Below are 14919 nucleotides of genomic sequence, written 5' to 3'. Positions count from 1 at the left end.
ATGTCTTGTGTTTATGTCAGAAGGATCAGGCTCCTGTGGAGCCCACCCTGCCTTCTGCCCCTGGCCTTACTCCTCTGTCTTGCTCTTCCCCACAACCACCACACCACCAGCAGAGGGCAGCATACACTTTATTTTTACCTACCCACCTGGCCCCCTCAGTGCCCAATTCCCAGAACTCCAGGTTCCCACCCCACTTCCTGAGCAGAAGGGCCTTAGTGTTGGGGCTGGCCTGGAAAAACGGACCGGGGATGCCTCTTGAATCCTCTCAGGCCTCTTCCCCCTGGCACCCAGGGGATCTCCTGGAGGTAGGCAGCCTTCAGGTGGGTAATGGCCGCCTGGACAGAGCCCTTTGCTCTCTCAGGTCTGCGGGGATCCCCAGGGAGCTTTAGCCGCTGTGGGTGCGGTAGGGTCCCAGACTGCAGGAGGCCCCTAGCAGGCGGCAAACTTGCGCTGGATGCGCTTGTACCGGAGCAGTTCCTGCTCACTGACGGAGGGCTCCAGGCGGGCGGCGGCCTGCAGCAGGTCCTCCATGGTGAGCAGCAGTGCTGAGTTCCTGGGCTCCAGCCCTAGGGGGACGACATGGGGGAGGGAGGCCAGGGTTCCCAGCCTGTCGGGGAACTCTGGCTCTGTCCAAGCAAGGAGAGCCCTGGGTGGGGGGGGGGGCCTTCTTGCCCAGAGTCCCCCTTCTGAAATCCAGAACCGGGCCTGGTTTTCCCTCTAGCCTTTTGACTGACCTCTGGGGCAGGCGAGTGGCTCACCTTCCTCCAGGTCCCGAACCCTGCGTTTGAGGGCAGCTGTCATGGCATCAGAACAGAGGGAGTAGAGGTCCGCACCGGTCAGCTGGGGAGGGCAGTGATCCAGCACGGTCACCAAGCTCACGGAGGGCTCCAGCTTGAATCTGTTGTAGGGACACAGGAAAGAAAGTTTTACCCGGCATGCCCTACTCCCTCAAAAGGCACCCCTGACCAGTGTATTCTGCACATTGCACTTATTCCCTAACCAGACCAAGGCCCAAGCCCTCTGGGAGTCTCCATCAGGGCATACTTGCGTGTGATGGCGCTCAGAACACGGAGCTGGGAGGCACGGTCCTCGCTCACCCCCATAAACACCAGCTTGTCAAATCTTTAGGGAGAGAGGTGGGCACACGTGTCAGGGAGCCCAGCATAAGGGTGAATGAAGAAGGCACAGGACGGGGCCAAGGGGCAAGCCTGACTGGGTCTGGGGGAGGAGAGGAACAGGATGGGCACCTGCCAGGCCGCAGGAGGGCAGGGTCCAGGAGGTCTGGTCTGTTGGTGGCTCCGATCACAAACACATCCTGAGTGCTATGAAGCCCATCCAGCTCAGCCAGGAGCTGAGACACCACCCTGCAAAGGAGGAGCGAAGGGGAGTCGTGGGCCCACCCTCAGCTCTGCCCTGCCTGCCTGTGGTGCCTCTCCTTGCAGGCCTTCCCCACAGGGCCCCTTGCTGAGTCGGGCCCTGTGTACCCTCCATGCAGACACCCATTCTCCTCAATGTCCCACACCCAAAGCCACAGCCCCTTTTAGCTTCTGTCTCAGAACCGGAAGGACAGCACTCTGGGCTCAGAAGACTGCTGCAACCCATCTCGCATCCCTCCGTCCTGGACCCAGGCTCCATGCTGGCTCAGGCCCCCACCTGTCCATCACACCTCCAGAGTCTCCACTTCGCCCCCGGCTTGGGGCCAAGGAGTCCAGTTCATCAAAGAAGATAATGCAGGGAGCCGCAGCCCGGGCCCTGGCAAACACTGAGGAGAGAGGGGCCCACAGGAGGGGAAGCTCAGGGGGGCTTTAAAGGCAAGATAGGAGGGAAGAAAACCCAGGCTTGGTAATTCATTACTAGCTCCAGGAAAGAGGCCCCACTGGCAGAACCGGGACTTGTGGAAAGGAAGACTAGGAATGCCCATGAGCAGCCTGAGGGTCGGGGGGTTGGGGGTGGGGTAGAGGGGCCTTCGGTTTCAGGACTGGAAGCCCTGTCCACTCACTCACCTTCCCGTACATTCTCCTCACTTTGGCCCACGTACATGTTGATGAGCTCTGGCCCCTTCACGCTGAGGGAGAGGATGTGGAAGGTAACACTCGTTAGACACCCAAACACGATCGGCTCAATCCACCCAGCCTCTCTCCAGGCCCCTCGTCACCTGAGGAAGGTAAGGCTGCACTCAGTGGCCACTGCCTTGGCCAGGAGGGTCTTGCCAGTGCCAGGAGGCCCATGGAGCAGGAGGCCTGAGCGCCTCAGGCCCAGGCTCAGCAGCTCAGGGTGCTCTAGAGGGAGCTGGATGGTCTCCAGGATCTCCTTCTTCACCTCCTGCAGCCCGCCCACATCGTGCCAGGACACCGAGGGGATCTAGGGGATGGAAAGAGCCCGGTTGGGGATATGCCGGAGGATGGAGCTCCGGTCCCTCCTCTAAGGGCCTAGAGTCTCTACCTTAGGGGCGCCGATGGCCTGGGAGTGAGCTGACTGCAGCTGCTCCAGGGCCTGCCCGAAGTCCTCCGCCAGGAGCGGAAAGCCAGCAGCACACAGCTCCCGCTCATCCTCCTCACTCAAGGCGCCGGCCAAACTGCCCAGAGAAACCCAGGGAGGTGTCTGAAGGACCTGACCTGGAGGCCTCCCCCCATCAGGGTCCTGTTCCCTCCTCCCTTCCTTACCAGCTCCCACCCACCCATATTTCCTCTTGTCACCTTTGCCCTTTTATACCCAGTTTTCTTACCCAGAGTTCCTGATCCTGGTGCAAGCTGCCCGGCTGCTGTGAGTCAAAAGGGCATAGAGATCTCCTACCACAAAGCCCTGGGAACCACAGGAAAGGACGCATGAGCAGGGCACAGAAGGCAGGAACCTTGGGTGGCTGGTCCTCCAGCCGGAGCTGAGGCCCAATGTTGGTGCCTCGGGGTTTTCTACCCTCACTTGCAGGGCAGCAGGTCTGAGTTCCTATGACAAAGAACGTGGGAGGACCCTGCCTTGGTACTCACTGCACACCGCCGAGCCAGCTGGGCTAGGTCCACCTCTTGGCCCAGGGGCAGCCGGGCAGTGAGGGCCTGCAGGATGCTGAGCCGCTGCCCCTCTGACAGCACAGGCACCTCCAGCTCATGCGGAAATGCTGTCTGCACGTCAGCAGGCAGGTCCTGGGCCCGGCTTGTGGTGGCTACAACCATCAGTGGAGGGCAGCTGCGGACACGGAGTGGGAACAGGGAGTGGGGACTGGGAGCGGGGACAGTGAGTGGGGACTGGGAGTGGGGACTGGGGGAGAACTCAGCTGCCAGCTGAGCACTGCCTTGTCCTGAGGCAGGTGCAGGAGGGCGGGAGGTTGGTGGGTGCTAAGATGAGATAGGAGATGAGCACCCCAAGGCTTCCTGGATGGGCTCCATGGGAATACCTCGAGGGGGACCTGTGTCCCCCTCACACAGGGAGCTCACTGAGGGCAGAGGCTGTGCTTTTTCTTCAACCTAGTGCTCCCCAAGAAAAACTAGGGACCACCTCCTTCTCCCTCTGGGTACCCCTAAGCTCCTCAGGGCTGTCGGGAGGGCAGCCAAACTGGCAGTAGACACTGGAGAAGCCGTGGAACGGGGGAAGGCTAGAGGATGAAAGGCTGAAGAGAGGGACGAGGGCTGGGCCCAGCTCAGTATACCTGGTGAGGGGGTCCTCATCATGGAGGAGGCGACGCAGCGTGGCCACCACACGGGCGTCCTCACCTAGCCCATCACGATCCCGGCCCAGAAGGTCCAAGGCTGTCAGCAACAGAACCACAGGCCGGCAGCGCCGGGCCCGGGAGAAGGTGGCCTGCAGCTTTGTCTCCACAGCCCCGCTGCTGTCCGCACAGAGGCTGGAGCAGGGCACCTGGGGAGGGGTCCCGATGGGCCTGTGAGCAAGGGCCAGGTGGGACTGACTGGGGCAGGAGTCAGAAGGTGCAGGCCACCTCTCTTTTTAAGGGCAGGGATGGGGAAAAGAAGGTACTGCTGGCCAGTCCTACCTCTTCTTTACCCTACCCTCATTCCCTGGACTGTCCATCAAAATCTTAAAACCCCCTCCTTGAAAGCATCTGGGCTGAGGAGTTAGAGCCAGGCTAGTAGCCAGAAGGGAGAGGGGAGAGGGAGAAGGGAGAATCTGGGCTGGGCAGGGGAAGCACTTGGGTTCTACTCTCCAGGTACCCTCACCTTCAGCAAGTGGAGCCCGAGGCGGCTGCAGGCAGCAGCCACTGCTGTGGTCTTCCCACTGCCCGGGGGGCCCCGTAGAAGGACGCTGCCAGTTCCTGTCAGCAGGGCACCCCTGCAACCAGAGGACAGACACGTCTCTTCCACTCTGCCCCAAATTCAGAGTCCCCGGTAACACAAGAGCCTTGGATCTAGAGCCCATACACCATTTCTCTCTCCTTGAAGCACCCCCAACCCTGGGCTGTCCCCACACCCTGAGGCCACATTTCCCACGCCACCTATGGTGCTCTGGCCAGGACTGATTCCCGTCGTCACCCCTGCTCCTTCCATAAAGCCCTGTGTGTCTGGTCTGGACTGGACTGGTATCAGGGAAGGGTCTGTGTCTACACTTGGGTCAGTGGTCTGGAGAGCTGTGTCCTTCCAGGTCAGGGTGGTTGGTGAGGACCGGCATGGCTAGTGGGCTCCCCGAGGGGAAGGGCCGTCAGAGACAGCTGTCCCTGGTGGAGATTCTTCCTCCACTGCCAGCCTTGGAGGGTGATGTTATCCCGGGAAAGGAGCCTGGGACTCTGCCTACAGAAAGCACAGGGGCTAGTGGCGCTGGCAGACTGGTGTGCGGGCGGTCCAGCCGATAGCACGTCCACCAGGGCGTGGGGACTACTTGTCTGGCCTGCTCCCCTCCGGGGATGTGGCGACCCCGAAGCTGCTGCAGCCTCACTCACCCTGGCTGGAGGCGAGGTTTCAGGGCAGCACACAGCTCGGTCACCAAGGCCTCCAGGCCCGGAGGAGATAAGCTGCTCCAGCTGGATTCTCCCGAAGGGACCCTTGGAACAGGGCTCAGGGTGGAACCCGCCTGTGAAAGGTGTGAGGAACCTTTAGTTTTTAGAAGTTGTTTCTGCTCCTTTCCTCAGGTCTACTGCTACCCCAGGGCCTCACCAAGTACAAGGAGGTATGGGTGGTGTCAGCCAAGTAGGCGCGGGTTGGCCCATCTGGAGCTTCCCCAACTGTTCTCTTCACTTTGAAGAACATCTCCTGCCACCTGCAGGAAAGAGGCCCCGTGAGTCCCAGACCCACACCCACAAAGCCCCTCCCCAAGGACAAGGTGGCTGTCAATCACAGGGGTCCACTGCAGGGACAAACTCAAGAGCAGCACAAATAAATGTCACAGACCCGGCGGGGATCGGGGTGGGGAGAACTGGGGGAAGGAAAAGTAGGTGGTCTTTCTTCTTCTTCTTTTTTTTTTTTTTTTTTGGTTAATCCTCACCCAAGGATATTCTATTTTTTTTTTAAATATATGTTTTATTGGGTTTTTTTACAGAGAGGAGGGGAGAGGGATAGAGAGTTAGAAACAACGATGAGAGAGAAACATCGATCAGCTGCTTCCTGCACACCTTCCACTGGGGATGTGCCCGCAACCAAGGTACATGCCCTTGAACGGAATCGAACCTGGGACCCTTCAGTCCGCAGGCCAACGCTCCATCCACTGAGCCAAACCAGTTAGGGCCCAAGGATATTCTTTTTCCACTGATTTTTAGAGAGAGTGGAAGGGATGGGGAGAGACACAGAGAGAGAAACATCGATGTGAGAGACACAATGACCAGAACTGAACACACGACCCTTCAGTCCAAGGGCCAACGCTCTAACCACTGAGAAAAACCGGCCGGGGCTTCTTATTTTTGTTTTTGAAAATTTTTTTTGTTAATCCTCACCCGAAGATATTTTTTCCATTGGTTTTTAGAGAGAGTGAAAGGGAGGAAGGGATAAAGAAATAGAGACAGATGTGAGCGAGATACATGGACTGGTTGCCTCCGGCACATGCCCTGACTGGGAATTGAACCCAAGACCCTTTGGCATGTGGGCTGATGCTCTAACCACTGAGATACCAGCCAGGGCATAAAAATCAACATTTCTCACATGTATGAACCCATTCAGCAGATTAGTGGTTGCCAGGCGCTGAAAAAAGGAGGGAATAGGGAGTGACTGCTAATGAGTCTGGAATTAGGTTGCACAACCTTGTGAATATACCAAAAACCACTGAGATGTACATTCCAAAAGCATGAATTTGATGGTATATGAATTATATCTCAATTTAAAAGTTAACCTGGGTCTAGGCCATTCCTTATTTTCCCTTCCTTTGGAAAAAAATGAAAAGACTGCATAGGCCCCGGCTTCACTTGATTCTGTTCCAATAGGTCTGGGGTGGGGCTCTGGCATCTGTATTTTTCAAAAGTTCCTCAGTCATAGACAGGGCTATGCAGGCACTGGCCAGTGTCATAGAGAATTAGGGTTACCCAACCCGCTGCTGCCGCTGCAGGGAGCTGTTACCAGCCCAGTTTCTCAGATGAAGAAATGATGAACTTGTCCTCTTTAATCCTCAGGCAGCAAGGCAATGGCAGAGCCAGTCCATAACCTTGGCCTCACTGAGGTCCAATCAACCTGCAAATTCCTTTGCTCACAATGACCTACAGTCACAAAGCTGCCCCTCGGGGAGCAAAAGGGGAGTGGTGGGAATGCCTCCAGGTGGCAGGGGGAAGCACATCACGCTAGTATTATGAAATTCTTGTAACTATTACGGCAGGCAGAGATCATGCTAAAAACTAGGACATAAGGAAATCTGTCTTCCTGTTAATCATTCATTACAAACAAACAATGGATGGGTCTACAACCTAGGATCTCAATCAAGCCCAGCATCGTGCGTCAGGGTACAGATGGCCAGCACTGGGACCCAAGGAGGCACAGCTCCAGTGGAGGGTTAGGGGGAGACTCCTCGTTTCCGTGGAGGGCAGCTGGACCACTTCGCCGAGTACAAGGGTCAGAACTTTGGAACATATCTGGACTCTGCTGGGGAACACTGGGTTGTGTTCCCAGGAGCCAGATGGGAGACAGGGGAGCCTGGCTCCCGTCAGCCTGGTTAGGGACGTGGAACGCAGGGTAGAACCTGGAGAGGTTACACTATCACAGGAGACTCCCTGCAGGGCTTCCCTTACCAGGCTCAGGGGACAGGGCTAAAGCACTCATCCTCACCTGTCCTTGGAGACAACTGTCCTTCCAACCCTGCTTTCCAGGACCTGCTCAGGGGGAAGGAGTGTGCTCAGCACCCAGAGGGAGACAGCTCTCTGGAGGGTTAGGATGGCAGACGTCCAGGAATAGGATTGGCTTGCTGGTCTGTCTCAGGAGGGCCTAATGCCTGTGTCCCTTTGACAGTGAGAAGGGTAGACATCCTGAAGTTCTCCTACAGAACGCTAGCTCTTAGGCATTGGAGGATGGAAGACAGAAGTGGGAAGTGACTGGTACCTGCCAGCCTGGCACTTTCCCCCAGGTCCCAGGTGTAGATTTGATCTGGGAAAGCTCAAAGAGGTGCCATGTGTTACACGGGGCACTACCACAGCCCTGGATGTTGGTCAAGAATAAATCAGGCACTTCAGGCAAGGCATCTCTCTCTGGGCAGAGAACCCAGGCTGGCTGAGCCCGAGACCTTGGTCCTGATGATGCTTAAACCCAAGATCCCGCAAGCTGGTCCCACCACCTCTCTGAGCTTTGCCTGAAAGTTGGGTTTGTGCGTCTGCCACTGGAAATCAGTCCTGAATAGAGGGTCTGACTGGGATACAGGCACTACACATTCTTCCCCCTTCATATAAGGCCAAAGCAGTCTCTGAGTTCCTTTCCTCACCATTTTACAAGGAGCCTCTGTGGTCAAGAGTCAACAGGAGAAAGGTTGGACTCTTCCTGTTTCAAGGTTATTGGCTCATTTATGCTCTTATTTCTCGTTCTCTGTTGAGGATAAGGAAAGAGGGGAGGCCTCTCTAGGACAGCAGCAATCCCTCGCTCCCCCTTTCGGGACATAAAACCGAACAGCAGCATGTGCACACCCCATCAATTAGGGTAGAAATCAGAGCCTGGGTCTCCTCGTGCTGAGTATGTGGGAGGTATGGCCCAAACAACATTGTGGTTGAGAATGGAAAACAAGGAATTCCACCTGGGTCTAGGCCATTCCTTATTTCTCATGCTTTACCTCACCTGGGGCCACCATTCCCTTTGAGGATAAACCCCACCCAAAGCTAGCAGGCAGTGACTCTTAAATCTTTTTTTCCGTTATGTGCCTAATGAGAACCTGAAGAGTGGAAAATGGAGAACAACAAAATGTTCTTATGCACAAAATTATCCCATACCACCTGGGAAGAGGGGGTTGCAAAACTCCTGCACCCAGAGTAGGAACCCCAGCTGTGAGAGAGGAGGCAGCTGCATACCTGGGCAGTTTCTCTGGCCTTCCTTCCAGGATCTCTACTTGCCCAACTGTTGGCACACACAGAACATCCCCTTCCTGGACCGCCCTGGAACACAGCAGTGGCCCTGGTCAGCTCACAGCGGGAGTCAAGAGCATGTGCCTGACATACTCCTCCCCCACCCCTCCCCATTCCCACCATCAACATGAAGACTACTTCCTAGGGGTCTACTACCCACCCAGAGACCCCAAGCAGTTGTCCAGAGAGCAAGTCTGACCTAGAATGGGCTGGAGGAAATGGCGGGGAGGCTGGGAAGGGGAATCAGGAACCAGGGAGGGGTGACGCAGGATCCTGGCTCTCTTGGGGTTCCTCTCAAATCAAAGCCGTTTCTCAGTTTAGAATGTCCAGATTCACCTCAAGGTCCAGATTTTTCTTCTCCTGTCTGCCTGACACACCAAGAGGCTTCCAGCCACAATACTGCTTAAAATGTGGCTTTTTAAAACCAGAGGCTCCATGGTACCTGGATCCAGGTGTGATGGGACAGGAGAGCAATGGGGGTGAGATGCTATCCTCCTAAAAGGGGTAGCCAGCTAACCTGGGTGTCTGAAAGTGCCGATACAGAACATGGTCATAATTTCCACTCGTGCTGTAGTGGGGAGAGGACACAATTTCGATGTGTAACTCTTTGGCAAACGGAGGCCCAGGCAGCACTGAGTGGCTTCCTTTGTCTTCAGGGGCGCCGGAGCCTTCCAAGTATCTCTATGAGAGAAATAACCATCACCTTATAATCTTCTCCCAGAGTCAGGCTCTGCCCTCTCTCTTAGCAGCCAGTATTTCTACTTTCATTCCCATTACCCCAAGGCTTGTGGGAGGGGAGGTCTAGGAAGCAGAGCTGAAGACCTGTATCTTCCCTAGAAAACAGAAACCTCTCCTAAGGAGCACAAGAAAAGGTTTCTGACTCTGACTTTTCTGACATTAACTCCAAAAGTTCCCCATAACTCTTCTGTGATACCTTCAAGTTGGGCCAGAGCCACTAAAATGGTAGCCACTTAATTCCCAGTCCTTTGAATGGCACCAGGCAGCCACTGGGCTGGATGTTAAGTGGACATTAGAGCGGGCACTCTGAATTCAGGCGGTGGGGAGAGGATAGGAACTCACTGAAGCTTAACGGGTTGGTTCAGCTGAATGAGCTCCAGTCTGAGTACTCTAGTTTTTCCTCCATTCAGAAAGAAACCCAGTCCTGGCTCCCATTCATGCATACATCTCTTCCTGACATCCATGGCCCTCGTTGGCTAGGCCAGCATCATCTAATAGAACTATCCACAGTGATAGAAATGTCCTATATTTACAGGTGCCTATTGAGTACTTACTTGATATGTGACTAAAACAACTGAAGACCTGAATTTTTAACTTTATTTAGTTTTAATTAAAGTCACAAAGTGGCTAGTGGCTTCCATATTGGACAATTAAACATCCATCTACATGCTTAATTAAACATTAGACTATATTTGTTCCCCCCCCCTCCAAAAAAACCCCAACAATTATCTTCTTGAAGTAAGGTCCTTAAAGGAAGAAACCAAAAACTTCACTTGGATATCTATCCTAATAAAAGGGCAATATGCTAACTAGACCGGGAGACCTTCCGGACATCCTTCCGGACAAAGCCATGATGGCAGGGCCGAGGCAGAGGCAGTTAGGGGCGATCAGGCCAGGAGGGGAGGGCAGTTGGGGGTGATCAGGCCAGCAGGCAGAGTGGTTAGGGGCGATCAGGCAGGTAGGCAGGTGAGCCGTTAGAAGCCAGCGGTCCCAGATTGCGAGAGGGACCCCAGATTGGAGAGGGTGCAGGCCGGGCTGAGGGACAAATTTCGTGCACAAGGTCACCAGTATTTAATAAAATATTACAATTAGACACCAGGCACCAAAGATAATAAAGGGCCCTACCTTTAAGAAATTTACAGTATATAATTGGGGATTAGACAGATGACATGAACATAAAAAGGCAGAATAAAATAAATGCTGCCCAAAAAAGGCACAATGCTATATGTAAGAGGATGTCATGCTAAATTTTTGATGGTGAAATTATGAAAGGCTTTGTGAGGATGGTGGCATTTTTATATGGGCCTTGAAGAAAAGGATGGTAGGACTTTTAACAGATAAAGGGGAGAACAGAAAAAAAATTTGAAGCCAAGGATAAGCATGAGCAAAAGCATTGAAGTGTCATCCTCCATACTACCCAGCACAATACGGGGTACACTGGCATTTCCACAAACACTTGTTAATGTATGACCCTGGTACCTGGTGCACCTCACATTTCACCCGGGTAGAAGAAAGGCCTTCCCATGCACCACCGCACTATGGAGGATAAGGATACTTTGATTGTAGAGAAAGGATACATCAGGCTGAGGCATTAAGCGGAAAATCCAAGACCTAAGTAGTAAAGGACCTTTACTACTGATTGAAACAAAGAGGGGAGAAGGCGCATAAGCATTCCTGACCTCAGCCCTACCTCCTACCTGGATTCTGAGCTCTCCCACTTCGAGGAGATCACAGCCGAGGTTAAAAGCCAGGGTGGCCGGCACGAGGGCCAGTCCATCGGCGAGAGGCTTTCCCACCGGCCCAGAGCCGGGCCCCAGCCTTTCCGAAAGGTCCCAGCGAGGCTCCAGCACCTGCACCGTGGCCAAGCGTGGCTGGGAAGCCTTCGATGCCTCCCCGGCCGGGGTCACCCACACCCACTCGCCCTGGAAGAGGCCGAGGCGACGGAGACAACTCCGGCTCACCCCCAGGGAGTCTCCAGTGCCCCCTAGAACTCCCCGGAGTCGCCGGACGGCACCGGAAACCGCGAAGGAGGACACCAAGGGCGGGGGTGGGGGCCGGCTGCAGTCCCCCGCCTCCGGGCCCAGTTTGGACCGCCCTCGGAGCTCAGTCACAGCCAGCCGCGTCCCTGGGCCCAGCAGCCCTTGCAACGCCGGCCGCGTCTCCAGCACCCGCGGTCCGGGCACGGGCACGGGCACGGGCACGGGCAGGGCCTCCCCGCGCCTCACCAGCAGCGGCCCGATTCGCGGTCCGAGCCCGGGCCCCGGCGAAGTGCCGAGCAACGCCCAGCCCAGCGCCGGGGGCCGCCGCACCGGCCGCGCCCGCACCCGCGCCCCGGAGCCCAGGGCCAGGAGCCGCAGCAGCGCGCGGCTCACCAGCAGCTGCGGGGGCCCGGGACCCTGCTCCTCGACCCCCGCGCCCGCTCCCTCCAGGGCCGCCACCAGCAGCGCCGGCCCCGCCGGGCTCTCCCCTGCGGGCCGCAGGGCCAGCACCAGGCCGTGCCCCGCCGCCGGCCACGGGCCCCCGGGCGGCAGCAACACCGCCAACGGGGGTGTCTCGTTCGGGAAGGGGTCCAGGACCCGCAAGACTGCCAGCGCCATGGTGACAGGGACCAAGGGGGCCACGGAAGCAGCGCGCCTCCCGGAGCCGGACAGCCCTTCGGCTCCGCGGCGGGCGCCGTTTCCGCTTCCGTCGGGGGAGGTGCGAGGCAGGTGGGTGGGGCGTGGGGGGCAGCGCGCTGGCTCTGAGGGTGAGCTGCGCCCTGGCTGGATCTGGTTGGTACCTCGATGGCAGTAGCACAATTTGCTGCGGTTGCACAGTCTTGACGCACGCGTCCTTTGAAACCGTTTCCAGGGATTAGCCTTGCACGCCTGCTAAGGGAGTAACGTGCTCTCAACCACCTTGCCCCGTAGCATGCACTTAATTTCTTGAATCGTCAGTGAACGGTCAGCGTGCAGCGGGCCAACTCGGCCCGCGGCTGGGAGCTGTGGGTGGAGTGTTTAGGAAGGAGTCCATTTCTCTGTGGAAATCCTACAGTTCCCACTGGAAGTGTAGGCACTGAGGTTTGGGGGGTGTGGGAAGGTTGAAGCAGGGAGTGGTAGGATTATTAAAACTGTCTCAGGCATGCTTATGGGTATGTAGTGCTTGCTGGTTGAATTACTGCATGTGATTCATGGAGCCCCGGAGTGCTGAGTGCTGCCACACCTGTTCCAACTCATCCTACACAAAACCCACGTTCCAGTGTTTCTTGTCCTGTTTCTTCTACTCCCACCAAACTTGAAGCAAAGACAAAGCAGCTTCGCTTTTTCATCCCTCCCAAACCAGCTGTTCTCCCCCAGCCAATCCTTGCAAACTGGAGATCCATTTCCTGTATCTAGGGGGATTGGGAGGGGCGGGGGTGTTGCAGAGCAGGCAGAAGAGAGAGGTTCAAGGCTTCAGTCATGAGCACCAAACCAACAGCTTGCGTCCCACCTGTACTGTTCCTTAGATCTCATACTTGTTTCCATCTCCCTGCTCTGTACAAGACACTGGATACTGGTAGGCCACGCTTCCAGTTATTAACAATATATGGGGTTCCCCCCAAATGTATACAAACACTTTGAATAATTATAAAGCCAGTGTTAAAATACATTTTCAAAATTGAGCTATCAGCTGTTCAAGTGTATATACAGTTTGGGGGAACACCCTGTACTGCATATGTACTTAGAATCAATGGGTTCCTTGGTGGTAATCTACTCTTTCTGGACCTTGCATGCTCTTCCAGCTACTGCCCAACTTGCTCCTTTCCTTCACAGCAAGCATCTCGAGGCAGTCTTCTACTCTGTACATTATGCGTTCCTAAAAATGCTAGAGTTGAATATTACATTTATATATAAGCCATTTCCATCCCTAAAGCGATAAGATTTTTGAAAAATGTCTGATTATAGTTTCTGGAGGTACCTCTAGTCCTAAACCTGAAATTGCACAGTCCCACATCTTTAGAACAGCATGCAAGAATGTACGAGGTAGCTGAATTCGCATGGATGAAAATTCCCATTTGGTAATTCTAAACTGTTATGTGCCTCTGTTCCCTGCCTTCCAGAGGACCAAGGACTGGAAGGATGGTGGGGTGGGTCCAAAGAGGATATGCTTGCTTTACACAGTAGCAGGCAAGCTCTAGGCCTTAGGACTGTGGTACTTCTTGAGGCCTCCGGAATGGGTAAATACATCTGGTGTCCTGTCTCAGTTGGCACCCACATGGACACAAATATCCATCCGTAAATATATGTCCTTTCCTCCCAGGCTTTTCCCTCAGCAAATAATGGCTGGCATACAGTCCAATCTGCATCACCTTAAAACTGTATTAGTCACGGGGAGCCAAACACTACTTCTACAAGACTTCCACACCTCTTAGGGATGGCTCTTCAACCCACTATACGCTTCCTTTCACTCCTCTGAAACTTTCCTGTAAAGATCACCAAAACCTCTCAACTGCAGAATCAAGGTGACGCTGTCTGATCTTTATCTTACTCAGTCTTCCTCTGGAATCTGACGCTATTGACCAATTCTCTTACTTCCTTTGCCATTATGACACCAGTTTTCCTCCTGCATCCCTGATAGCTTCCTGAAGTCATCCTCAACTCCTCCCTTTCCCTTACACATCCTCCCCACAATCCAGTGAATCACCAAATCCTGTTGTTTCTACACATTTCCCAATTCTTCTCCAGGTCCATGGCCATCTACATATATATAAAAGCCTAATCTGCAAAGTGTCTCCTCCTGAGTTAGACTCACCAGGAGTTTGATCGCTTGCTATGATGTGAGCTGACCACCAGGGGGCAGCGCGGAATGAAGGAAGGCCGCAGCTGACTAGGGACCCTACCCATGCATGAATTTCGTACACTGGGCCTCTAGTTGTATTATAACATTGCTCTCCTGGGCAAGGATCACAGGCTTATTCTTTTTTTTTTTTAAATATATTTTATTGATTTTTTACAGAGAGGAAGAGAGAGGGATAGAGAGTTAGAAACATCGATGAGAGAGAAACATCAATCAGCTGCCTCCTGCACACCCCCTACTGGGGATGTGCCCGCAACCAAGGCATATGCCCTTGACCGGAATCGAACCTGGGACCCTTGAGTCCGCAGGCTGACGCTCTATCCACTGAGCCAAACCGGTTTCGGCAACACAGGCTTATTCTTAAGCCTTCTCCAGTTTCTTCATGTAGTCAATCTGCTACTGGAGTCAACTTTCTGAAACATATTCCTCCAGCCCAATCTAGGTTTGTGTAATTTATTACACTGTATCTTAACCATCTGTTTATACCTGTCTGTGAACTTCACCTGACTGGAACTCCTTGAGGGCAGGAACTGATCTTATCCATTAGGACATTAGCTTGTGCAGGGTGGGGAGTAAGGGATGTATTTCCCAGGACACTAAACCCTGAGTTTCCAAGTGCGCAAATCTAGCTGGTTCCCCAATCCCAGGAGATCTGCAGTAGGAACAGGGACCCACTTCCCAAAGCAGCAACAAACCCGGGATTCTCATCTTATTGCACCCAGGCCCCAGTCTGCGAGGCTTCCCCTTTGACTCTCTGCAAGCCCCGTCTAGGAAAGGGATGCCATGGGGCACTCTCCGCCAATTAGTGCTACGTTACCCTGAAGAAGAAAGGTACCCCTTCATTTTAGGGCTTCTTTCCTTCCGTTCGGACTGGGCAGAGGAGCAGAGTGGAGAACGAGTGAGAG

The 14919-nt window shown here is 54.6% G+C and overlaps 1 protein-coding gene across 1 annotated transcript; it reads right to left on the bottom strand.

Moving 5' to 3' along the window:
* Window positions 1–127: 127 nt before the first annotated feature.
* PEX6 (peroxisomal biogenesis factor 6) lies at window positions 128–11892 on the bottom strand. The gene is made up of 17 exons (XM_079780582.1): window positions 10897–11892; window positions 8979–9142; window positions 8408–8491; window positions 5097–5199; window positions 4883–5013; window positions 4167–4278; window positions 3641–3849; window positions 2985–3180; window positions 2726–2802; window positions 2443–2575; window positions 2156–2361; window positions 2004–2065; window positions 1654–1762; window positions 1248–1364; window positions 1045–1122; window positions 759–898; window positions 128–566 (listed from the first exon to the last, which is right to left on the bottom strand). The coding sequence occupies exons 1-17, from the start codon at window positions 11794–11796 to the stop codon at window positions 430–432; spliced, it is 2958 nt and encodes a 985-aa protein (XP_079636708.1). The 5' UTR covers window positions 11797–11892; the 3' UTR covers window positions 128–429.
* Between the last annotated feature and the right edge of the window lie 3027 nt (window positions 11893–14919).

The sequence above is a fragment of the Cnephaeus nilssonii genome (genome assembly GCF_951640355.1).
Source record: "Cnephaeus nilssonii genome assembly, chromosome: 9".
In the NCBI taxonomy this organism is placed as follows: Eukaryota; Metazoa; Chordata; class Mammalia; order Chiroptera; family Vespertilionidae; genus Cnephaeus; species Cnephaeus nilssonii.
This window is presented reverse-complemented; position numbering and strand designations above follow the sequence as displayed.